Raw genomic sequence first — 26,703 nt, 5'->3', positions numbered from 1 at the left:
AAAAAACAAATGACTGTCTTCAGCCAGTATACTTATCAGGCTTCTTTCCATGAAGTTTAACTTGTTCCAAAAATTAAAACACATACTGAAAACATACCATTTTGACACTACTGATGACATTAAGGAGAATTTGTCACACATACTACAGCATATCCCAAAAGGGACTTTTCCAGGATTTCTGGGCAAAATGGAAAACTGCTGGGACAAGCATTTGAATACAGGCAGTGTGTAGTTTGAAGAGACAAAGACTACAACATCTGTAAGTTAAATAAAAATATTTTTATGTATGTTCAGTTGTTTCCTGAATAGATTTTGTAACAAGCAACACTATTATTTGCAATTTATGGTCTCCCAATGTCTGCATTTGCAAACACAGGTAGCAACAACATATAAATGGAAGGATAACTCTTTAGGCTGTGGAGGGGGTACAGTAATGGGAAGACTCTTCTGGGTTACCTGTGGTGCTCCCATTTAATGTCAGTTACTATCACTAACTGGGCAGTCTACCTCTATAATTTCATAATTGAATGTTTTACAACAATAATTATTTTGTGATGGTGGCAGCAAACATCCATACCTACATAAAATTCAGTGTGCTTTTATTTCCAACTGAAAAGCAACTATGTGGTACACATGAATAATGAGAACTAAAACAAAAACTAAGCAGCTGACCCATACATTCCAATAATTTTAAATTCAGTTGGTGATTGCAATTTCTGGACAACCTCTTAATTACACATTAATTTCTCTGGGTCTTCTGACAAAAGTATGAGAAGAATAAGGACCTTTAAATGCAAACCACTTATGATAATACCCCAAGAAAAGAATTCGAGATAAAGGGGAACACAGTGCATATTTCTCAGGTATTTTATTTGTAACTTTCAGTCTAAATTATTATAAATAAAGTCTGTTAAACTGACTGCAGACTCATTTACTGGCTTTATACCTTTCATTGATAACTTCGCGGGAAGCATTGGGTCACTTGTCCAGTGTTTTCATTTTAAGCTGTGTGCTAGCAGAAACTTATCACTGATTACAGGGGGAATAACACTCTTGAGATTCAATGTCTATTGTATACTGGTAAAAACTGGTGAATAGTTGGTGCACTGTACCCTAATTTGGATGTGAGGTCTGTATACATTCCAGAAAAAAAATATGGCATTCATTATGGCCCTGAATCAACACACATTTTACTGTCTTACTTTTATTGAACTGCATATCCATGTAAATGATCAACATCATAGATTATATTATACCATGACCAGCATGTATTAAAAGAAACAAAGTGCAGGATGTCTGGGCTAGAGGTATAGAAAAACATTTGTTTGTGTTTCATTGCCTATTCAGGTTTACTATAACTATTTGTCCAACACTGTACATGGGGGCTCAAACATTTTTGTGCATGTTGGCATAGTTTAATGTTGGAACTGCTTGTAGCTCTACTTCTTGCTACATGTTCATAAGCATGACACATGTTATGGCCTTTACTGTGGTGTAGGTCCATTTTCTTGAATTTACCAGATTATGAACCTTTGTGCTGTAAATAATGTCCTTGATAAATCCCCATGCACTGAAATCCAGTGGAATCAGATTGGGAGATGGAAGGGGCCAGGCTATGGCACCCTACCTTCTGATCTAACACTCAAGAAACATTTGATGGGAAAATGTGGTAATGCCCCCATGATAGTGGGGTGGGACACCATCCTGTTGGAATGGCATAGTTTGTTAACTGTCAAGATGTTGAGATAATTAAAAAATTAAAATAATATTTAAAAAACAACTTTTGGTGTGTCTCTTTCATACTCAATCACTTCTCCTGGTACCTCACTTCCTCATATTCAACAGTGCACCATGGAGCGAGGGAATGAGGTATGGCTAATTCTCTACTAACTTGTCTAATGAATTTACATGGGCTTCTAGTGAATGCTTTGTGTCCACAGTCTCGTAACACATATGCATTTTAAGATTTTTCCAGCATTTGAAATCAAACTTCCCTTTCACAAAGAAATCAAGCCCACAGATAAATGGATTTACATGTGAGAGAATCCACATTCCACTCTTTTTGCACGCTGCTAGACATATGCTAAGGATTTAACTCCGTTAAGGATTTATCTCTGCTAACTACAGCACATACTGCACCTTTCATTGTGGCATTCACATGTTGGCTGTCATGAGTACATCTGCCAATTGCACAGTAAACATTTGTGCATATGCACCATACGACTCAGCACTGTTCATGAAATGGTGAGGATCACATCTTGGAGAGTGTCTCTGCATATTTACCCAAAAACATAAAATGTCGAGTTCTTTCATTAGAAACATTTGTTAATGTATAGCTCTAGCCTGGACACCCTGCAGATTAATTAAACATGGAACTACGAAAATCCATAAAGAAAACAGGAATGACAACAACAATAAATTGGGTCATTATTTCTCTTCTCTTATTAGTAACAGGTATGCTGAAATTTACCTGGAAAAATTTAGCAAATTATATAAAATGCTCATGTACGTTTAAAAAAATCTGAAGCCTTTTTACATGAACTTTTTGCACTTTCTACTGAATTTAAGTGGTTACAAATTCCAAAAACTTAATCAAGCAGATTTAAATAAACAGTACTGTCTCTATTAAATTCATTTTATTGAGTTGCATCCCAAAACATAATTAACAGAAACTAAACCATTCTTATGTGCAACAGAATGAGATTGGTGGTAGTAAAGCCTTTGAATTCTATTTGAAAACCCATGGTCAGTTATCAACGTTACCTCTCGACTCTTGTAAACATCAAGTGAAAACGCATTTTACAGAGTACTGGATACTTTTTTAAATTGTAGATAAGGATGTGTCCACAACATTAAAACTTTTTCTTTGACTGATATTCAGTGAAAGGAAAATGATGTACTTTTAAAGCTGTTCATGTTGATAACTACATACCCTGAAACCAGTAGATGTACTGTACTGTCAGTAAAAAAACTCCAAACTCAAATATATGATTACAGGGGCTTAGTGAATTAACATGACACATGGTCCAGATGGCTTGCTTTTGGGCTAAAAACTTTAAGGGAATGTGTGAGTCTGATTGTAGCCACGATCCCCAGTCTGTAGTAGTACAAGTTATAGGGTAGTTAATGAATACTTCGATACCAACAAAAATTTACCAGATTGTATATAACCCAATCCATAATATGTAATGGACCAAAGTCACAAAAGCCTGGTTTTTCTTAGTTTCTATCAGCAAATTAAACTGTATGGTTCACTTACATACTGGATCAACCTCATTAACATTATTTCAGATCACATAATTGTAATTAACAGGAAGTTATAATCAATTATAAAACCTGATAATGTGAATTAACATAGTGTCATAAATTTCAGCAAAATTTATAGTTTCATTCTCATAATTGCATTATTATACTCCCCTAGAAATGTTAGGAGAATTCATAAATTTCAACTTACCTAAAAACAGACTTTTGGAACATTTATCAGTCATCTGATGTATTTAACGTGACTTGTGCGCGTGCTCACACACCCACCCACACACACACACACACACACACACACACACACACACACACACACACACACACACACACTTTACACCACATTCCAAGATTCAAACCCATAACTTCCTGCACGTGAAACTGATACCCTAACCATTACACCACACAACCAGACTACATAATGGGACTTTTTTTAACGCTATTGAGAGACATAGAAATTCCGAATTTTTTTTCATCAATTACTCGTAATTGTACAGATAGTTTTAAATGTCAATGGCACCACTGGGGACATCTTGTTAATGAGAAGTATTTTAGCCAAACTGCAGTGGGAGTAACACTAGTCTTCCAAACACTCAGGTTTGAAAATAAAACTCCCACTTAATGGATACATTTGTGTGATAACCCAGTTGGACCACCTGCTCACCTAATTTGATTGTGACCAATATTTTTGCCTCTGAGGATTTCTGTAAGTCCTATGCACATCATACTGGAAATACCAAACAGTCAGGAGAAACAAAATGATAATAAAGACAGTTGTTCCACCCGCAATCACTTGAAAAGCTGTGGAATGTTTCTGGGTATAGTTTCAACACTGGCATCAATAATGCCCACCACATAATCAATTTTATATTTAAAATCAATGGGTCACATATGTTTTTTATGAATGAAATAACATGGATGTTCATTCCTTTATAGGTTTTTTAAAAAAAATTAAAAAAGGGGGAGAATTCCATGAAAAAAGTGATGGGCACAATTATTTATTTCCCACTTATATGTAGAGATATCCACTTTACATTACTTTTATCACCATTATATGAACTCACCATATACATTTCTCGCCACGTCTCCATCTCTTCCCGCTCTTTTGTGCGGAATGATTTCTTACAATGGAATTCCCACAGTTCATCAGTTTCTTCAATAAGGTAGGGGTTGTAATGTTCTAGCATGAATAACTGATCTGGTGTAGCAATAATGAGGACTGGTTTAAGCAAGTCATATGGTACACCTCCTGTGTACTCAATTGCTGAAATCAAGAACAATAAACATTATAAAAATTAGTGTGAGATTATCAAATGTATAAAAGCAGCTAACATCACAATAACTAATATGAACAGTCTGCTACAAAAGCATGGCTCAACGATATGCGAACGTAAAAATGTTTTTATGTGGTGGTGTTATTTTTTTATTGGTTTGGCCTACTACAAACCACATGAAATAATTTATGTTTTCTTTATTTTGTCCTTTCTTTCTTTTCAGTAGTTTTTCATTCTTCATCAGTGTTTTTGTCTTCTTTCTTCTGTCCATAATGCACCTGTCCTCCTCTTTGTTTTCTGCTGGAAGCCCTTGAAACTTTTTACTTTTCCTCTGAACTTTTCTCTTCCTCCTATTTCTTCCTTCTTTATTTCCATTTCTCTCTGGTCTGATTTAATTTCTTTCATTCATGTGATTGATATTTTTTGGTTTCTGTCAAGAACATTAAAAAATTCTTTTGTTATCCTCTTTTGATCTGGCCTTTTTAGGTGCCCTTAGAATACAAGTCTTCTATTGTTCATTGTGTCTGATACTGGTTCTATTTTTACATAAATGTCTTTACTACTTCTTAGTTTAATAAATAAGAATAAGAAGAAGAAGAAGGCAGCATATCCCTATACAAAACTGCCTTTGTTCAGTTCACACCACATTTGAATAGAGACTCGTAACTTAATTTATCAGTACCAATTTCATCTGCCGGACAATGAATAATGTGCAAATTTCTGCAACCTCTAGTTTGTTCATTTCAAGGTATAATTTCTTATCTTTATATATGCATTATGTTTTCACTTTTTCCTACATCTTGTATGCTCTCTTTCTTTGGATGGCAGAGCTGTTTCAGAAGCAAAAGAATTGGGTTATTGAATGAAAATATGCAAAGGATTCCAACTGACTTACTTAACTCTCTCCACAATCTACAATGATTCTAAGAGCAAATATGACTGAACTAACTTTTTTATTTTTATTTATTTATTTTTTGGGTGTTCCGAAATGTGCTTTCTCCAGTTTAAATTCTCATCAATATGGACGCCTGAACATTATGAAGTTTCCATCCTATGTATTATTTCTTCACCATGTGTTACACTTATCACTGGTATAGTACCTCTAAATGTGCAGAATTGAATATGTTGTGCCTTTTTAAAATTGAGAATGAGACCATTTACAGAAAACCAATCAATGGCACTTTTAAGAGTATTGTTTATCATTTCTTCTGATGCTGTATGTATGCTTGGATTGATTACAGCACTAGTGTCATCCATAAAAAGAACTAATTCTGCTGGCTGTATATTACTCTGAAGATCATTTACATATATGAGGAACAATGGTGGACCTAACAATGAGCCTTGGGGAAGCCACATATGTAATTTCACTCCAGTGAGAAGTATCTCTCTCAATTACATTTGTTGAATTACTGAGTACCCTTTTGGTTAGAAACAACATAATCCATTGGTTGGCTATACCATCAATTAATTCCACAAAACCTCAGTTTATCTATGAGACTATTGTGATTCACATAGTCAAACGCGTTAGACAGGTCACCAAAAAATACCAAACGTTCTATTTTGTTACCTAAGGCTTGCAAAATTTTCTGAATGAATGTGTAAACGGTATTCACAGTTGAGCAACTCTTCTGAAATCCAACTGTGAATTACTGAGTATATTATTGCTGGTCAAGTGGAATACTATTCTAGAATGCATCACTTTATCAAAAATGTTGGAAAATGTTCTCAGCAGTGAAACACGTCAGTAGTTATTGACATCTCTTCTTTTATCACCTTTCTTATAAAGGGGTTTAACAATGATGTATATCAACCTCGCTGGAGAATGCCTTAAGTTAGTGGTGCACAACATAATTCAGGTAAGACAGGGCTTATTATATGCGAACAAATCTTCAGAAAAATCATCAAATGCAGATGAGCCTTTACTTTTGAGAGAATATATAATTTTCTTAATTTCAGAGGGAGAAGTGTGTGATATCTTCATATGATCAAATTTTATGAGAGTTGCTTTTTCAACAGAATCCTTTAATTTCTGTCTTCAACTTTTTGTCACCATATTTTCTACTATATTTAAGAAATGGTTAGTTAACACATTTGCTTCCTATGAGTGATCACTTGTAGCCCTTCCATTTCATTCAGCAGAGATGTTACCCCGTTCTTGGCCAGAAGTCCTGCCTCTTGTTTGACAACATTCCATATGGCCTTATGTCGGTTGCTGAAATAACTGATCCCTGACATAATGTACATTTTTTTTAAGTTTTAATGAGTTTTCTTAGTAATTTTAAGTATTTTTGTAATGTGCAACTACTGCAGAATCTATGCTTGTTCTTTCCAACAGATACACTTTTCTTTTCCCTTCAGAAGATACTTTAATCCCTCTAGTGATCCCTAGCTTTTTAGCTCATGCACAAAGCTATTTTCGAAAATTACATGAATTTATCATAGAATAGATTAAATTTTATATTACCATTTGGTTCCTTATAAATTTAATTCCAGGTCATTTCTTGTAAACCATTCTTTAAAAAATTGTCCTGGAGTTATTAATTATTCTAACAAATTTCCACTGAGGAGTATCCATGCTGTAAGGTACTACGTTATTTATCCTAGCTAACTGTCCATCATGATGAGAGAGAGCATTTGCTGCTTGGTTAACAGTTACTATCATGATTTGAGCTGCACCAAAGGAAATATTATCAATTAGTGTCCTACTATCTTTACCCACCTGTGTTGGAAAGCTGAATACCAAGATCAAACTGTAGGATCGAAGTAAGGTTTCCAGATCAGTTTTCTTACCATATTCCTTCCGACAATCTACAATGAAATCACCACATACTATTAACTGCTTGCTGCTTTCTGACAGATAGCACAGTAAAGAATTCGGAATCCTCAAAAAAAGTTCAAAATTTCCCTTTGGGGACCAATATACAGTTACAATTGAAAGTGAAATGTTTTCAGTATTAATTCACAAGCACACACTTCTATCTGCTGATCACTACAAAATCTACTTGTCTCAATGTTCTTGAACTTGTGTTGTGTCTTAATACATGTAACAAGTCCCCTTTTTCAATATTAGGAGTAAGCTGCTAGAGCAGGGGGACCCAACCTTTTAGCCTACCTGGGTCACACTGGAAGAAGACATGTATTTTTGGACTGTACTTAATAGAATTCAGAGTTTCAGATTGAACGTATTCAATTTATCATAATTTTACATTAACAGAATTTCGTGGAAAGTTTTTTCTTTTCTTACCAATCATGTGTTCGATGCTCACTTCTTGGGCCGCACTGATACTTGCTTTGTGCTGCATGTGGCTAACAGAATTTTATGGAAAGATTTTCTTTTCTTACCAATTGGGTGTTAAATGCTCACTTCTTGGGTCACATTGAAGCTGACTTTGAGCTACATGCAGCACACAGATTGAACACCCCAGTGCTAGAGAGTAACCTTTTATATAACTTTCCAACCGCTGTGGTTATGTGGTGCTCAGATCATTGTCTATCTTTATAGAGCGTTCTCATTTTTCCAAACACACAAGAACCTCTTCCACCTTATTACTCAATCTTCTAACATTTTGATGAAATAATTAACCTTACTTTTCTGTGCATTCTTAATCATTTTGTTGGGCTCTTCTGTTATTTTGACTTCTTTCAAACATGGTACCTGAATCCCGATTCTAAGGAAAAAAAGGTTTCTCTCTGACACCATAACAACAGGCATCCTGCTTTGTGTGATGGTGGCCCCCTGTATATTATGTGCAAGAAGCTCAGCCAACCTACCTTTCCCTCTCTTATTCAGATGTATTTCATTTCTAGGATATTCCCATCTTCCAATTGCAGCAAAAAGCACTGCACTCATGTGCTTTTTCATTTCAGTCAGGAAAAGCCTGCTCTATCACATGGCTCACAGCAGTGTTAACTAAGGCTCATTATGGTGCTGTAGGATCTCCACAAAACTCGCACAGGTGTGTGTAGTTGCTACTCCTATTTCATCCAGGTCACCCCTAAATTTACGATCTCTGTCTTTGGCCAGGCTGTTCCCTGCTCCACTTTCTACAATAAACTAATCCTCTTTTTCAAAACCTTTTCACGAATTCCCTATGGCCTCGGTCACCTGGCAAACACTAGCACTTGGCTTCATAGCACTTATGACCTGGTACACTGTTCCTAATTTGTCCTGTACCATCTGGCCTACACCCCTCCCATGGCTACTGCCAAGCAGCAAGAATCTTCTTCTTCTACTCTCTTTTGGTACTGGTCTACACTGAGTTTCTTTGCTAGAAGTCTGATGTACCTTACTGTGACCTACAGCTGGATGAGACACTTCCCCTCCTACTTCACGTAACAAGTCAAACATATTACATACTGTAACATCAAATGTACATTAAGTTGAAGAGCTGTTCCCATTTTGCCCATTACTTGTTACTGTTACCCATTTACCAGGATCTTTGTCCCCTTTAACCCATGTAGTTCAAATTTTGTGTAACTAATTCAGCCCAAAGGGCATAAAGTTTTGTTTCCATGGGAGGAGCATCCTTGAGTTCCCCATTTAATTCCAAACTACTGTCATCCCAGTGGATTTCCAGCCCTCAATCTACACATACCACTCCTTGTTTGACTACCCTATGGCAACATCCACACTTATCATGCATTGCAACACTGATGAAACACTTAAAAATAAATCACTTAAAGCACTTTATATTACACAAGTTTTTGTAATTTATGAGCCTCAAAAATTGGGCCTACAGGTACAAAAATCCAGGTGTGTGTTGTAACATAAAACGGTAATTATTTTCACTTAAAGAATGAACTCAGTACCCACTTAACTGTTAATTAACTTGTTCACAAAAAAATGTAACTTTAATCTCCACTTATCCTGAGTATTACTTGATATTAGACAATGTTTACTACTGACAGTATGTGGTCTGCTATGCATGATATGGGTTTGTGTGACAGTATAAAAACAAAGCTTCAGATCATGAAATCTTCAATTGCCTATATGAAGGAGATATAAAGGAATAAATTTATGTACAAAATATGCTTCACAAATCATTTTACTCTATGAAAATGGACTATTTTTAACCAGCAATACAAACACAGCTTCAGTCGGACACCAGTGCTGACGACCTTGAAGTCTGAATTGGTAACCAAACAGAATAATTTTAACATCTGTGTCTGTAGAAAAATCACCAGAATATTTTTCCACTTATATTTCATTCGCTGTATAGTATTGTTACAGCATCAGAATCCTTGAGCACTGAGAAGTAAAATTAATCAACAACTTATATGCACTAATTAAGCTGAGTCATCAAACCCATCTGACATAATCTGCCTCTTGAACATCTAACCACCATTGTACAGATATATTAAATGTCACAGGATTTAGGTTAGTATCTCATTTCTGTAGAATGGAAATGGAGAACTGAAGAGCTGCCACATTCATCAAGAATAGTCATGCATTTAAGAACATAGACACTAACAAAATTTTTCTACGAATAGCACCTGGAAGCATATGCTACTGAAGCAGAATTTCATAATAAATCCTTTGTAATGGTTAGTGTATATTAGGCACCTACAGAAAACTTTAATACATTTGTAAATCAACTCAAAGCTCTACTGACCTATTTAAAAGACACAAAAAAGCTAAAAACATTGGTCGCCAGTGATTTTAATACATAATTTCTTAAAAATTCTTCAACTACGAATATGCTGCATTATAATCCAACTTAATTCATACAGTGAACTTTTCAACTAGGGAAGCAAATTATTCCAAAACATCCACTGATAATATCTTTATACATAGGACCAAGGGGAAAAAAGTTTTAAAAGATAATATATTTTCACATTTGTGATTTATATGAGAATCATTCATTTAGGATCTGAGATAGGAATATCCGCATATCTTTTCTTTTGTAGATATGTTGATAAGATTCTCTCGCTCTTCCAACCACATCAAGTCGTTTAAAATCCACATGCTTACAACCGAGTACTCCTCAGCCATTGTTAAGTGAGGACTGTCTCATGGTTGCTGCTGCCATCCTTAGATAGGTGTGCTGACTTCTGTGACATCACTGGTGCATAATGTAATGCTTTTGTTGTGTGCCCACTTCAACCTTCCAATGACTGGGTCTCAAACTGTGCTTAGCTGCAGGCTGCTGTCTTTATTGAGGGTGGTTTTACAAATTTTTATTTCAATCATTTCCTTCATGGCACTGTCCCAGAAACTATTAGTCCATGTAACACAGGGTGTATACATGGACAAGGAAAAAAAAAAATTCCCGGATTTTTCCCGGTTAAAAATACACTTTCTCCCGGATGAAAACACACTTTTTCCGTGTCATTAAATGACTGTATATCTTCCCTCGGAACTATAAAACTTATCAATCCTTTGAATGGTTATGTTTTTATACACGGGCGTAGAAATTCCTGGCACTTTAGAAAAATCATGCATTCATTTTTTTTTTAATTTTTTATATATGTTCTTTATTGCTGAGAACATCCTCACTGTAGCTCATTGGAAGGAATGTATCTACCTATATAAATGGATCAGTAACCACTGCAAATAAAATATGTTTCATGTTCAGAAAATTGTTCAGGAATGTACCTAGTACACCAATAGGTTTCCAGTATGTCAAAATCAGTATTCAACACCATAATTGGTGAGAAAATTGTAGTCGCAACTATTCTACACATAAATAAGGTATGAGTCATGTGTCTAGATCTTCCTGATTATGCCCATACAAAAAAAGTAAAGAGAACAAGAAGTCTGGCAGAAAATGGCGAGCAATTTTTTCAGAGTATGCAGGTATGTGCACGCACACACGCACACACTCTCTCTCTCTCTCTCTCTCTCTCTCTCTCTCTCTCTCTCTCTCTCTCAGAAAGACAGAACAGTAATTGTGGATAGGAACAAATAGTTCAGAATACCAAAACTGTTGAAATAAATGGAAAAAGGAAGTGGGATAATGGTTTAACATTCCACTTTTGATGTCTTTAGAGAAATCAGCTGACAGCATCCTATTCAAAGGCACCACCTTGCACCTTGTCATTCACCCTAACTGATTTATGGAAACCATGAAAACCTACACCTGAATGGTCATATGCAGACTTGAACATCTTTCATTACTGTTCACATTGTGCACAAAAAGAACACTTCCTTTTTTCTCACAGCAGCAGCAACAGTACTTTACCTAACAGCTTGGCTCTGAAGTGGTTTCTCAGGTCACTACCTATAATTTTTCATACTATTAAAAATTGCACTTACCCTCTATATTTTCCTGCAGAACTCTAACACAAATATCAAAGAGCGTTGGCACTTTAGTCCAACTTTTGCCACTCTTCAGCCCAGAGTACACCTTTGTCCTGTGAAAATAAAATAAGTTTTTGTACAGTTTACATTGTTAGACAAATTCATTGTTTTCTGATTCAATATCATACTGTCATAAATGAAGAAAAGCTACCAAGTAAACTGCAAACAAGGCACATGTTATGTCAGGACATTCTCGTCATTGTCACTATTTTTATAAGTACAAATCTTCACAAAAGAAAACAGATGAAGTACTTAACCTTCAAAGCATGAAGCCGCAACGTAAGAAATGCACTTAAAGAGCCACATTCAAAACATATTCCGAAATGTTGATAACATGTGCATCACGCAGCTGCAGATCGTCTGCCTGATACGCTCCACTCTTGGCTCTTCATGTTTATATGCTTTGTATATTTGTAACGCAAGGTGAAGATAAAGAAAATTTGAATGTTATTAGAAAACAATAGGAACTGTACATATATCTATCATCATGCAGGACCACATCCATAGTCATATTGATTTTAAGCACCTAGCTGACCAGAATACAGATTAGTAGTGTACTGCTTGACACAGTCAAGTCAGTTAAATATCTAGGGGTAATGTTGCAAAGTAATATGAAATGGAACAGGCACATAAGGATCATAGTAGGGAAGGCGAATGGTAAACTCGGATTCATTTGGAAAATTTTAGGAACATGTGGTTCATCTGTAAAGAAGGTCACATATCCACAGAGGCAACAAAAGTCATAGGATAGCTATATGCACATATATCGATGGTGACAGTATCGCATACACAACAAGGTACAAAAGGGCAGTGCATTGGCAGAGCTGTCGTTTGTATTCATGTGAGTCATGCGAAAATGTGTCTGACATAATTATGACTGCACAACACAATTAACAGACTTTGAACAAGGAATGGTAGTTGGAGCTAGATGCAGAGTACATTCCACTTTAGAAACTGTTAGGGAATTCAATATTTCAAGATCCACAGTGTTGAGTGTGGAATGACTATCAGATTTCAGGAATTACCTGTCACCAGTAACAACACAGTAGCTGATGGCCTTCACGTAACGAATGACACTAGCTACATTTGCATAGAGCTGTCAATCAACACAGCACGAAATAACCACTGAAATCAAGATGGGACATACAACAAATGTATCCGTTAGGACAGTGTGATGAAATCTGGCATTAATGGTAGCAGACGACAGAAGTGAATTTCTTTGTTAACAGCACTGCCCCTCCTGGGCTCGTTACCATACTGGTTGGATCTCTGATGACTGGAAAACTGCGGTCTAGTCAGATGAGTTCTGATTTCAGTTGGTAAGAGCTGATGGTACAGTTCACGTGTGGCACGGATTCCATGAAGCTGTGGACCCAAGTTGTCAACAATGCACTGTGCAAGATGGTGATGGCTCCATAATGCTGTGGACTGTGTTTACAAGGAATGGACTGGGTGTCCTCTGCTCCAACTGAACCGGTCATGGAGTGGAAATGCTTACGGTGATCTACTTGGAGACCATTTGCAGTCATTCGTGGCCTTCATGTTTCCAAACACTAGTGTCATGTCACCGGGGCACAATTGTCCATGATTGATTTGAAAATTCTGGACAGGGTTCGAGTGAATGATTTGGCCACCCAGATCGCCAGACATGCAACCCATCGAACATTTATGGGACATAATCGAGAAATCAGTTGCTGCACAACATCCTGCACTTGCAACACTTTCGGAATTATGGATGGCTATAGAGGCAGCATGGCTCAATATTTCTGCAGGAGACTTCCACAGACTTGTTGAGTCCATGGCACGTCAACATGCTGCACTACGCTCTCTCGCCACCTCAGTTTAGAACACTAGTGCAACCGATTCTTGAGTACCGGTCTTATGTTTGGGATCCCCATCAGGTTGGATTAAAAGACAATATCATAGCAATTCAGAGGTAGGCTACTAGATTTGTTACTAATAACATCAATCCACTCATAAGTATTATGGACATGCTTCAAGAACTCAATTGGGAATCACTGTACAGAAAACAAAGTTCTTTTCGCAGAACACTATTGAAAACATTTTGAGAACTGGCATTTGAAGTTGACTGCAGAACAATTCTACTGCTGCCAGTGCATACTTCGCATAAGGACCTCAAAGATAAAATAAGAGAAATTAGGACTCATATGGAGGAATATAGACAGCTGTTTTTCCCTCGCACTATTTGTGAGTGGAACAGGAAAGGATGTGACTAGTAGCAGTAAAAGGTACCCTCCACCACATACTGTACGGTGCCTTGCGAAGTATATACCTAGATGTGGATGTTGATGAATGTTTCCCTTGGAAACAAAGTCCGCTCCACACAAGCATCTCACTGTGTGACACGAAAAATAAAGCACAATTCTGTAGAAGGTATTCACAGTCATAGATCAGAGTGCATGACCAAGCATCAAAGAATAACATTCCAAGATTCCATTAAAATGTACAAAAACTTACTTAATTATGGTTATAATATCAAATTAAATATCATACTTAGAAAACACCAATGAAGTTGGGGTAGAGAGACAGAAACTATGGCAAGAAGCCTCAAGCGTCTAGAAATTTAAGTTTCATGATTGGGAGTCAATGGTGGGGAGGGGGGGGGGGGGGGGGGAGAAAATTAATACACAATTGGCAATTGATACAGCGTGTGTCCTTGATGAATTTTATTTTATGGGCTTTAAGCCACTGTCCAAGGTATATTTTCCTACCTAATGCTTCGTCTCTCAGTGCCAGACACATCATCAGAAGACTCAGAAAGCAGTATCAAGCTCAACAAGCTGAACTGTTGATACATAGCCATGCAGCAGTTGGCTCGTAACATGATAGGACTGTTGCCTATGATCACAGAGTCACACAAACATGAGCTTGTAGTAGGAAAGAGTTGTGTAGATACGTTTACCTTATACAAATCAGCTTGCTGAGTTTGTTTAAGTCTGATACTGCTTTCCCCTGCTTTCTGTGTCTTTATCACCTCTGATGATGTCTCTTGCACTGACACCCAAACCTGCAGATGTCAGACACTCAGATCATTACCAAATATTGTAAGTCGATAGAGTATTAACCAAAACACTGATTTAGTTCATGCTGTGTGCTGTCGTACAGTAGAACATGTATAAACGACAATTAAGAGTATCACCAAAGCTATGGAGCACAGAAAAAGCATATCTGTGAGTGATTATATTGTTGATCTCATGTGGGTGAGGTGATAGTGTGTTCAAATCCCCCTGATGACAATTTTTTTGTGTGTATTTACACATGAAACTGTTATATGGGAGAATATTTTCCTGAGATGCAAAAGGACTTTATGCAGTTTGTAGCAATGTTCGTTTGGCAGTCTGCTTTCGCCTTGTTAGTTGAATGTTATGCACTTATTATTGATCTTATTATTTCGTTAATTATAATTATAATAATAATAATTATTATTATTAGTATTATTACAATTACTTTCATACATGTGATGCAACTGTTTCTTTATTTGTATATTTTCTGAAATTACAAATGTACTCTATAGGCTTACTACTTTCAAACAAAAGAAGCAAAAGCAGACTGCCAAGAGAAGATTGCTGTACAACTCTAAACAGTCCTTTTAAATGTCATAAACACATTGTCCCATGAAACACTTTCATGCATAATACAGAAGCAAATTTGTCACCATTGGTGTTTGACCCCATGCCCCATAGTATCAGGATCTAACACTTTACCAACTTCCCTGTGGATGCAACATGTGTTCGTTAGTTCCAATTATGCTTTTTATGTACTCTGTAGTTCTGATGTTACTTTTAATTAATGTTTATGCCCATTCTGCTGGACAACAGCACATAGTATGAATTAAATCGGAGTTTTAGTTGATACTCAATCAACATACAATGTTTGGTACCAATCTGAGTGTCTGACATCTGGAGGTCTGAGTATGAGAGATGTAAAATTAGGCAGAGAAACTGAGCTTGCACCACACTCTAAAGCCCAAAAAACAAAAATCACCTGGTATGCAAATACCGGCCATCAAAGCCTGTGTATGATGATGTAAAGTGTGTCTAGAGAAGGGCGTAATAATAATGAAACTCCACAATGAATTTTCACACTGCAGAGGAGTACATGCTGACTTGAGACTTCCTGGTAAATCAAAACTTCATGATGGACTGGGAGTTGAACCTGACACCTTGTCTTCATACTGCTCTACCAACTGAGCTCTCCACGCAAACTCATTACCTGCCCTTACAGTTAAGAACTGCTTTACCTCCATCCGTATCTGTATCTCATCTCCTATCTCCCAAGATTCTGGCCGAAGTAAAGCTGTGAGGATGGGTCATGAGTCACACTTGGATAACTCAGTCAGTTGAGCACCAGGAAAGGCAAAGGTTAATTTTAATTTTAACTGAGGCTGTTGGTTTTTAAAATTAAAATTAATATTTATACAGTTCCTGACAGGGCTGAGAAATGTTGAAAATATTGAAGGCAAAGGTCCCAGGTTTGAGTCCTGGCCTGGCACACAGTTTTAATCTGCCAGGGAGTTTCAGTAATTAAATTTCCTGAAAGAGAAAAAGTGTATGCCATATCTAATTGGGCCCCAATTTTTGCATTTCAGGCACAACTTTGAACCAACTGAGCTGTTTGAACAGCTTCACAGCCAGACTCAAAACTGTAGTCTGCCAGTTCCTCTCCTCTACTTTTTATATACAGAACTTCTATTCCATAGTGAAATGTACACTATAATCCAGCAAATAATTTTAATCATGTCAAAGTTCAATAATTCCACAATTATGTCCAATTCTGTGAGTTTTATGCTTCTTGGAATGTGAAGGATTTGACAGATTTTTCAATACATCTCTGACCTCTGATCACTTTTCTTTTTCTTATTATATATTTTGCCCACACTACACGATCAATTGTTTTATATAAATCTTAAGCATTGCCATCTCTGAATCTTACATCTTTGAAATTATAACTATAGTAGACACAGAATTTACTTCATAGTTCCAATCTGTTAGTTTCACATTCAGACTTTACAATTCATTCCTCTATTCTCAAGTCTTATCTGCTTCACACGACTCTTAGATAATTTTAATGCATCATTGCCACAAATGAAACTGTTATCTGGCAAAAGAGGAACATTTGTCAAAACAAGAGAATTAGTTTTAGCTTTTAATCAACAAAAGAACAACAATGTTATAAGATTGAGCATAGAATGGTAATTTACAAAATCTTACTATCCAGCTGAAATGTTATGCCCTCCCAACAACACAGTGTAGACAGGCATCATGGAATTCTCTGAATGCTCCAATATCCAAAATTTTTCATTTCAAACTCTTCCCCTTCTTCACAAATCCCATTAACACACATAATTCCTTACACAATTCTATGGGATGATTATCATTTCTCATCAAATTTTTTAAAAATTTTTGTTTGTTATTAATATTTTATTTTGGTCTTTGATAACACACGTCTCTTAAATAACAGCTGTACTTAAAATGATACCTTTTTCCTTTATTTGAACTCTTTCATGCTTATCAACCCACTACTAGCAGTAAGTAATCAATTACAGGCTTCCTTACTATAATCCCCTAAAGTAAACAATTGTTCACTACCAGAGAAACTGCTGCACAATTAATACACTGCTGGCTGTTAAATTTGCAACACCATGAATACAGTATGCAACATTAAATCACACTGGCATGGGTAAAGCAAACCAAAGACAGTGATTTATCGGCACAACACTTACAAAGTCAACAGGTCTGTTGAAGAGACTGCTTACACTACACCTGCCCACCCTCTTCTGGAGTACTGCTGTATGATGTGGAACCCGCATCAGATGGAACTGATGGAAGGCACTGATAAAATTCAAAGATGGGCAGCTCATTTTGTACTACTGCGAAACAGGGGAGAGAGCATTACGGATATGATATGTGAAATGGGTTGGCAATCATTAAAACAAAGGCATTTTTCATTTCGGCAAGTTCTTCTCATGAAAATTTCGATCACCAACTTTCTCCTCAGAGTGTGAAAATATTTTGTTGGTGTCATCCTAAACAGGGAGGAACGATCATTGTAATACAATATGAGAAGCAGAGCTCACACAGAAAGATTTAAGTGCTCGGTTTTTTCCTATGCACTGTTTGAAAGGGGAACAGCAGAGAAATAGCTTGAAGGTGGTTCAATGAACCCTCTGCCAGGTACTTAACTGTGAATTAGCAATCATGTAGATGTAAATGCAGATGTAGAATTGCACTACATGCTTGGGTATGCAAATCATAGAATTTCAGAGCAGCCGCATGAAGTGTGTAAAATTAACACCATGTACATTCTGCATATAAAAGGGAAAATTATGTAGCAGGTTTCTTAATCAGAAATTGCATTTCAATGTTGTTTGTTTGTGTTATGTCTCTGTAAGAAGCAGAAACGTCTACCAGGACTTCAGAACTTGATAGCAGCAGGATCTTGGCCTAATCAGCAGGATCTTGGTCTAACAGAAACTATGATTTTCCTTTCTGCAAAACTGCTGCTCGCATTAATCAAGATCCCACACTTGTCCTGCAAATATGGAAATGATGGATTCAGGAGGGCCATGGTGAATACCATGCAGGTACTCTGTGAGCCTTCACGACTAGCACCCAACCGAACAAACACATTGTTTGTTTGACCATGCAGGTACACCTTATTGTTCAATTGTTGCCCTGCCAACATGTTCTCCAGATCTCTCGTCCACTGAAAATATTTTGTCGTAGGTTACTGAGTGTGTGGCACACCACTACTCACTCGCCAGTCATTAGGACTGATGAACTCTGCCACAGAATTGAAGAAGTGTGGAATGAGATACATATATCTGTCATCCATGCTCAGTTCAACTTGATGCTCCACAAGATTAAAGCTATTACTACTGTTAGTGGTGGCAGGTCTGCACTCTGTAGACCCCCAAATTATTTACAAATCTAATGATGTATTGTTGCTACTACATTGTATTCACACAGTAAGTAAAATTTCATTATTTGCAGACCATCCTGGAGTTGCAATTTGAATGGCCAGCAGCACACACAAAATGTAATGTCATAAATACAATACTCTATCCAAAATTAAATAAACCTCTTTGGATTTCAACTTGAGGAAGACACTGAAATTTTAACAGAATGTAAGTTAGTCATTAGTACACCTATAATTTCTAAATCTCTGTAACCCTATTTCACTGTACTAATATAATGTCATAAATATAGATAGAGGAACAGATATCCAACATTTACTGCTTCCAAACTACTAAAGATAAAAACATAATTAAAATGTTCCTGGAAAGAGAAAAGTTCAAATTTTTATGCATTCAATGTGAGCACTACATGTTACCACGTGTTACAGAAATTCTCTAATCTCTAAGCACATCTGATGTTACCTGAATGACACTATTCCGGGGCGATGTATTGGAAGAGGAGGGGCAGAAGATGAGCTTCATCAGCGCTGGCCTCCCAGGTCTCCAGACCTTACACCTTGTAAATTATCAGTGAGGTTACATAAAAGACAATTTTTATCGCCCCTCCCCCCCCTCCCCCTCCTGAAAGTCTGCGACATCACATTGTTGAAGCTGTGAATTCAACAACGAGAGACCATCTGCTTCGTTTGTGGCAGGAAATGAGATACTGTTTTGATATTTGTTGTTAACACAAGGAGCTCACACTGAATGCATACAAATTTAACTTTTCTCTTTGCAGAAACATTTTAATTGTGTTTCTATCTTTAGTAGTTTGGAAGCAATAAATGTCTGAAATCTGTTCCTTTTAATAGCCCTGTATATCCATATCAGCTTTACAAATTCTAAATGAAAACTGAAAACAATACCTCTGGTTCTTTTGGGACATTAATTGAGCAAGTTCTTCTTCTTCTGACAAGACTTTTATTTTTTTATGTGGCATTGCATCAAGAGTTGGATGAGGCAATGGCCTATAGTTTGGACTAATTTCTGGTAGAGTTGCATCCAAATCCACCTTGAGCGGCTCCAGCTTCACTGATGAAGAAAGGAGTGGCACTGGCTGTAAGAAAGGTAGAAAAGATCAAAAATTTTTCCACAGTTATATGCGTGTTCTGGCATGTTCATCACCACATTAATTACTTTCTGCAATTGCAATTGAAATTTCCCTTTTTTCTTTTCAAAAGTATGTGTTGGTACACAGAACTATAACAACATTTAGGCAGACAAATGAAATGTAGTGTCCACATATTACACAAGAATAGACACCTATACATCCTTGGGTGACAAATTCAAAATAGTGAATTTGGACAGTTACTGCCATGCCATGTTTTCTTTTGTTCCTTTCATTCTGCTGTTAGGGTGAATAATTTGCACCATAAACAGAAAAATACATCACTCTGCAGGAACAACTGGAAAGGCTGTTAGGACCATGCCACATAGGAAGCTGTCCAAGAGGGTGATTTGCTCCACCATAATGACCCAGTTCATTTAGCACAGGACACAGTCACACATGCTGCTATTCGCCTCTCATGGTACCCAGCAAATTCATCTTCTTTCTTTGGATGAAAAACCATTGTGTGAAGAGCACGGGCAGAATGAGGTGGTGATTTTTGAGGTGGAACATTTCCTGCAGAGGCATAATGCAGGGTTCTACAATAAATGTCTCCACTAAGCAACCTGTCATTGGGAAAAAATGTGTTCCATTGAAGGATGAATATGAAGAGAAGGAATAACACCATCAAGTTTCATGATCACTGTTTGATTTTTCAAAGTGAAAATTTAAACTTTATGACTACTACTCATACAAGCAACTTAAAAGTCAGGCAATATCTCCGAGGCGAGTTTCTAGTAATACTGTGCTGCTAATTCAAAAGTAGGTGCAATCTAAGTGGATTTTGCAAACCTGTTATGAAACTGCCTTTAAAAAAAGACATTATTAAGCTCAAGTGACTGTTTGAATGAATAAGATCTGTTTTTCTCCAAAATACTTAGGTGTTACCCTAGACAGGTCTTTGACATGTAAGATCTATCTCCAGAATGTGGTAACGAAGATCAAAACTCAAAACAATACACTCCAGAAGTTAACAGGAACTATTTGCGTTGCCACCGCAACAGTCCTCAGAACATCAGCTTTTGCTCTTTCATACTCAGTCATAGAATGCTGTTCCACCTGGCTAAACAGTGCTCACACTAAAATAATTGACACACATCTCAATCAATCAATAAATCAATCTCCCTCATCACAGGGTGTATTCGACCCACAAACAAGCACTTGCTACTGCTCCTTAGAAACATTCCACCACCATGCATAAGATTACCACAATCACTGTTGAACATATGGACAAGAATATTAAATGACCCACAATTACCAATTCATTCAGAAATTTCATCATTAGAACCCCAATGACTGAGGTATGGATAACCATCGTGATGCACAACAAACAGACTGCAGGACAGTAACTCCAACATGCAAGAAGCCTGGGATGATCAATGGCAGGAGCAATCCTCCCTGAAGCCATCACCAACTTATGGAAACTCCCTGGGAGTGACCAGTATGTTTCATCTACCCAGATGGCAAAAGTGCATACTGAATCAGATAAAAACTGATCAGGACACACATAGAGCATTGCTGCACCAGTGACGACGGCACTCCTCTTCTGAATGTGACTGGCGAGGAGCAGCAAACAGTACTTTGTATAATATTTGAATGTTCCCTAAGAGCATTCAAAGGGACAACAGGGAACCTTCATGAGTTGTCTGTAAGAGCTCCTTACTAGATCTCAAGCCTGGACTTACTTAGAGCTATGAACCTGTCATGAACTTGAAATTGCATGTATCTGTGTAGAAACACATTTCTCCTGTTATCATACGATAAATAAATAAATAAATCTGTTTTCTTTTCTTTTCTTTTTTTTTTTTAAAAAGCCTCACCTGAGAAGCACAGACATCCAAAATATTTTCAATGGAAATAGAAATCAGATCCTGAAAGCATATTGAACCTTGACCTATTCTCACAAGATAATGGTCATGTAGAAACCAGTTTTGATTTTTTTTTTCCCCACTGTTGGTTAATTTTACTGAAAATACTTATGCAGAATTTTAACTGTCAACATGAACTAGAAGTTACTCCAAAAGAATTCTGAATACTGTAACATTATTTTTTAAATGGTTTCTGAACTTGAATATTCCACGTGTAAATTATTGAATTCTAGAGCTGCATGCTGCAGTGTACTCTTGTCACTGCCTTCATTGGTTTGCTGCACATTCACTATACAACTAATACTGGGTGATTATAATTAAAGTTCCAGTTTCCAAATGTTGTAAACACCGAACCACTGTTCAGAGAAACTTCACATTTGAATGGAATATTATTGAAGAAGGGGAAAAACATTATGGAAACAAAAAAAAATTTAACAAAAATTTTGTCTACTAGAATATGCAAAATAAAAAACACAGGTACCAAGGCTGTTTTTTGAAAAGACAGGTTTTCTTTTGAGATGCTCTGTGACAGAGAGTGTAAAACAACTGATCTAATGTTAGTAAAAGATGTCACCACAGAACTGGAGGACAGCTCGAGTGATGCTGTGCAAACACGCAATTCACAGAGCATTGTGCAAATGTTGTACACGACTATGAGCATGGCGCATAAAATTCTAGGAAACTTTCGGTATTGTTATCCATTCAAAATTACCCATGTTCAGGAGTTGCTTCATCCTAACCTTCCAGCGTTGTTGCTGTTGTGGTCCTCAGTCCTGAGACTGGTTTGATGCAGCTCTCCATGCTACTCTATCCTGTGCAAGCTTCTTCATCTCCCAGTACCTACTGCAACCTACATCCTTCTGAATCTGCTTAGTGTATTCATCTCTTGGTCTCCCTCCACGCTGCCCTCCAGTACTAAATTGGTGATCCCTTGATGCCTCAGAACATGTCCTACCAACCGATCCCTTCTTCTAGTCAAGTTGTGCCACAAACTTCTCTTCTCCCCAATCCTATTCAATACCTCCTCATTAGTTATATGATCTACCCATCTAATCTTCAGCATTCTTCTGTAGCACCACATTACAAAAGCTTCTATTCTCTTCTTGTCCAAACTAGTTATCGTCCATGTTTCACTTCCATACATGGCTACACTCCATACAAATACTTTCAGAAACGCCTTCCTGACACTTAAATCTATACTCGATGTTAACAAATTTCTCTTCTTCAGAAACGCTTTCCTTGCCATTGCCAGTCTACATTTTATATCTTCTCAACTTCAAACATCATCAGTTATTTTGCTCCCCAAATAGCAAAACTCCTTTACTACTTTAAGTGTCTCATTTCCTAATCTAATACCCTCTGCATCTCCTGACTTAATTCGACTGCATTCCATTACCCTCGTTTTGCTTTTGTTGATGTTCATCTTATATCCTCCTTTCAAGACGCTATCCATTCCATTCAACTGCTCTTCCAGGTCCTTTGCTGTCTCTGACAGAATTACAATGTCATCGGCGAACCTCAAGGTTTTTATTTCTTCTCCATGGATTTTGATACCTACTCCGAATTTTTCTTTTGTTTCCTTCACTGCTAGCTCAATATACAGATTGAATAACATCGGGGAGAGGCTACAACCCTGTCTCACTCCCTTCCCAACCACTGCTTCCCTTTCATGCCCCTCGACTCTTATAACTGCCATTTGGTTTCTGTACAAATTGTAAATAGCCTTTCGCTCCCTGTATTTTACCCCTGCCACTATCAGAATCTGAAAGAGAGTATTCCAGTCAACATTGTCAAAAGCTTTCACTAAGTCTAAAAATGCTAGAAATGTAGGTTTGCCTTTCCTTAATCTAGCTTCCAAGTTAAGTCGTAGGGTCAGTATTGCCTCACGTGTTCCAATATTTCTACGGAATCCAAACTGATCTTCCCCGAGGTCGGCTTCTACTAGTTTTTCCATTCGTCTGTAAAGAATTTGTGTCAGTATTTTGCAGCCGTGACTTATTAAACTGATAGTTCGGTAATTTTCACATCTGTCAACACCTGCTTTCTTTGGGATTGGAATTATTATATTCTTCTTGAAGTCTGAGGGTATTTCGCTTGTCTCATACATCTTGCTCACCAGATGGTAGAGTTTTGTCAGGACTGGCTCTCCCAAGGCTGTCAGTAGTTTTAATGGAATGTTATCTACTCCCGGAGCCTTGTTTCGACTCAGGTATTTCAGTGCTCTGTCAAACTCTTCACACAATATCATATCTCCCATTTCATCTTCATCTACCTCCTCTTCCATTTCCAAAATATTGTCCTCAAGTACATCGCCCTTGTATAGACCCTCTATATACTCCTTCCACCTTTCTGCTTTCACTTCTTTGCTTAGAACTGGGTTTCCACCTGAGCTCTTGATATTCATACAAGTGGTTCTCTTTTCTCCAAAGGTCTCTTTATTTTCCTGTAGGCTGTATCTATCTTACCCCTAGTGAGATAAGCCTCTACATCCTTACATTTGTCCTCTAGCCATCCTTGCTTAGCCATTTTGCACTTCCTGTCGATACCATTTTTGAGACGTTTGTATTCCTTTTTGCCTGCTTCATTTACTGCATTTTTATATTTTCTCCTTTCATCAATTAAATTAAATATTTCTTCTGTTACCCAAGGATTTCTACTAGCCCTCGTCTTTTTACCTACTTTATCCTCTGCTGCCTTCACTACTTCATCCCTCAAAGCTACCCATTCTTCTTCTACTGTATTTCTTTCCACCATTCCTGTCAATTGTTCCCTTATGCTCTCCCTGAAACTCTGTACAACCTCAGGTTTAGTCAGTTTATGCAGGTCACATCTCTTTAAATTCCCACCTTTTTGCAATTTCTTCAGTTTTAATCTACAGTTCATAACCAATAGATTGTGGTCAGAGTCCACATCTGCCCCTGGAAATGTCTTACAATTTAAAACCTGGTTCCTAAATCTCTGTCTTACCATTATATAATCTATCTGAAACCTGCCAGTATCTCCAGGCTTCTTCCATGTATACAATCTTCTTTTATGATTCTTGAACCAAGTGTTAGCTATGATTAAGTTATGCTCTGTGCAAAATTCTACCAGGCGGCTTCCCCTTTCATTTCTTATCCCCAATCTATATTCACCTACTACGTTTCCTTCTCTCCCTTTTCCTACTACCGAATTCCAGTCACCCAGAACTATTAAATTTTCATCTCCCTTCACTATCTGAATAATTTCTTTTATTTCATCATACATTTCTTCGATTTTTTCGTCATCTGCAGAACTAGTTGGCATATAAACTTGTACAACTGTAGTTGGTGTGGGCTTCGTGTCTATCTTGGCCACAATAATGTGTTCATTATGCTGTTTGTAGTAGCTTACCCGCATTCCTATTTTTTTATTCATTATTAAACCTACTCATGCATTACACCTATTTGACTTTGTATTTATAACCCTGTATTCACTTGACCAAAAGTCTTGTTCCTCCTGCCACCGAACTTCACTAATTCCCACTATATCTATCTTTAACCTATCCATTTCCCTTTTTAAATTTTCTAACCTACCTGTCCGATTAAGGGATCTGACATTCCACACTCTGATCCGTAGAATGCCAGTTTTCTTTCTCCTGATAACGACATCCTCTTGAGTAGTCCCCGCCCGGGGATCCGAATGGGGGACTATTTTACCTCCGGAATATTTTACCCACGAGGACGCCATCATCATTAACCATACAGTAAAGCTGCAGGCCCTCGGGAAAAATTACGGCTGTAGTTTCCCCTTGCTTTCAACCGTTCGCAGTACCAGCACAGCAAGGTCGTTTTGGTTTGTGTTACAAGGCCAGATCAGTCAATCATCCAGACTGTTGCCCCTGCAACTACTGAAAAGGCTGCTGCCCCTCTTCAGGAACCACACATTTGTCTGGCCTTTCAACAGATACCCCTCATTTGTGGTTGCATCTATGGTACGGCTATCTGTATCACACACAATAAAGTCCACAGTCACACAGTAAAGTCCAGCACTGGCATGTAAAATCCAAGTCGCAGCTTCATCTGAAAACACCTGAACTACTTATGCAATTGCACTGTAAACACTTATTTAAACAGTGACATCCAATGAATATGAAAGCCACTACTTCACTTAACTTTATGGTCCACACAGCATTAAATCACCAATAGAATAAAAATTTACATTCAAATTACCTCATCTTTGGCAGATGGAATAACTTTGGGTGGCTTCATTTCTTTGCTCTTAGAGCTGCTTTTCTCTACTACTGCAGATGTCTTACTGCTAGAGCTTCGTGCTGTTTTTGAATTTGAGCTAGATCCAGAAGAGTTTGTCGATTTCTTCTTAATCATGGGGTCAACCATACCTAGGGCTTCTGCAAAGCTTGCTCCTGTAAAAATCATCACATCGTTCTAAGTGTGAACACAGGTATACAATATATTGTTCTTGAAAGTGGCTAAACTGAGAAAAACATCATTCAACAGACAAAGAGCTCCAAATGGCACAACTACGAAAATTTACTACAGTAAAAATAAACAAATAAATAAAAATCTAATTGTAATAATATCACAATACACTCACTTCAACTACTAAATAATCATATATAGTGTGTGTGACTGACATTACAGTCAGCTAAACTATTAAAAGTTACCAGAAATTTCTGCTCTGCTCTCTCTTGTTTGCTCTCAAACATAAAACAAGAAAGAAGACAAACTTCAACATAATAAGCTTCCTGATAAATACTTTATTATACAATATTTTCAGACTCTGAAAATGCCCATTTTCCCATCTAAATAGCACAGAGACATTCATAATATAAGATTATTGCAGACAATAATAAACATAACATACCCAGCAGACCAACTACAAAAAAGAAATATCATAAACAACCACCTAGTCCTAAGCTACAATGACAGTCCTTAAAT

At 37.2% G+C, this 26,703-nt stretch overlaps 1 protein-coding gene across 2 annotated transcripts in view; it reads right to left on the bottom strand.

Moving 5' to 3' along the window:
- LOC126162471 (transcription elongation factor B polypeptide 3) overlaps nucleotides 1-26,703 on the bottom strand; it is a 150,094-nt gene that overhangs the window by 80,061 nt on the left and 43,330 nt on the right. For both annotated transcript variants that reach the window (XM_049919004.1, XM_049919005.1), the window contains exons 3-6: nucleotides 25,975-26,168; nucleotides 19,675-19,865; nucleotides 11,788-11,885; nucleotides 4,323-4,522 (exon numbers count right to left, since the gene is read on the bottom strand). In XM_049919004.1, coding sequence (XP_049774961.1) covers nucleotides 4,323-4,522; nucleotides 11,788-11,885; nucleotides 19,675-19,865; nucleotides 25,975-26,168 — 683 coding nt within the window. The remainder of the gene's footprint in view (nucleotides 1-4,322; nucleotides 4,523-11,787; nucleotides 11,886-19,674; nucleotides 19,866-25,974; nucleotides 26,169-26,703) is intronic.

Source organism: Schistocerca cancellata, chromosome 2 (assembly GCF_023864275.1).
Source record: "Schistocerca cancellata isolate TAMUIC-IGC-003103 chromosome 2, iqSchCanc2.1, whole genome shotgun sequence".
Classification (NCBI taxonomy): domain Eukaryota; kingdom Metazoa; phylum Arthropoda; class Insecta; order Orthoptera; family Acrididae; genus Schistocerca; species Schistocerca cancellata.
Note: the sequence above shows the minus strand (reverse complement) of the source record. Positions and strands in the feature narration are given on the sequence as shown.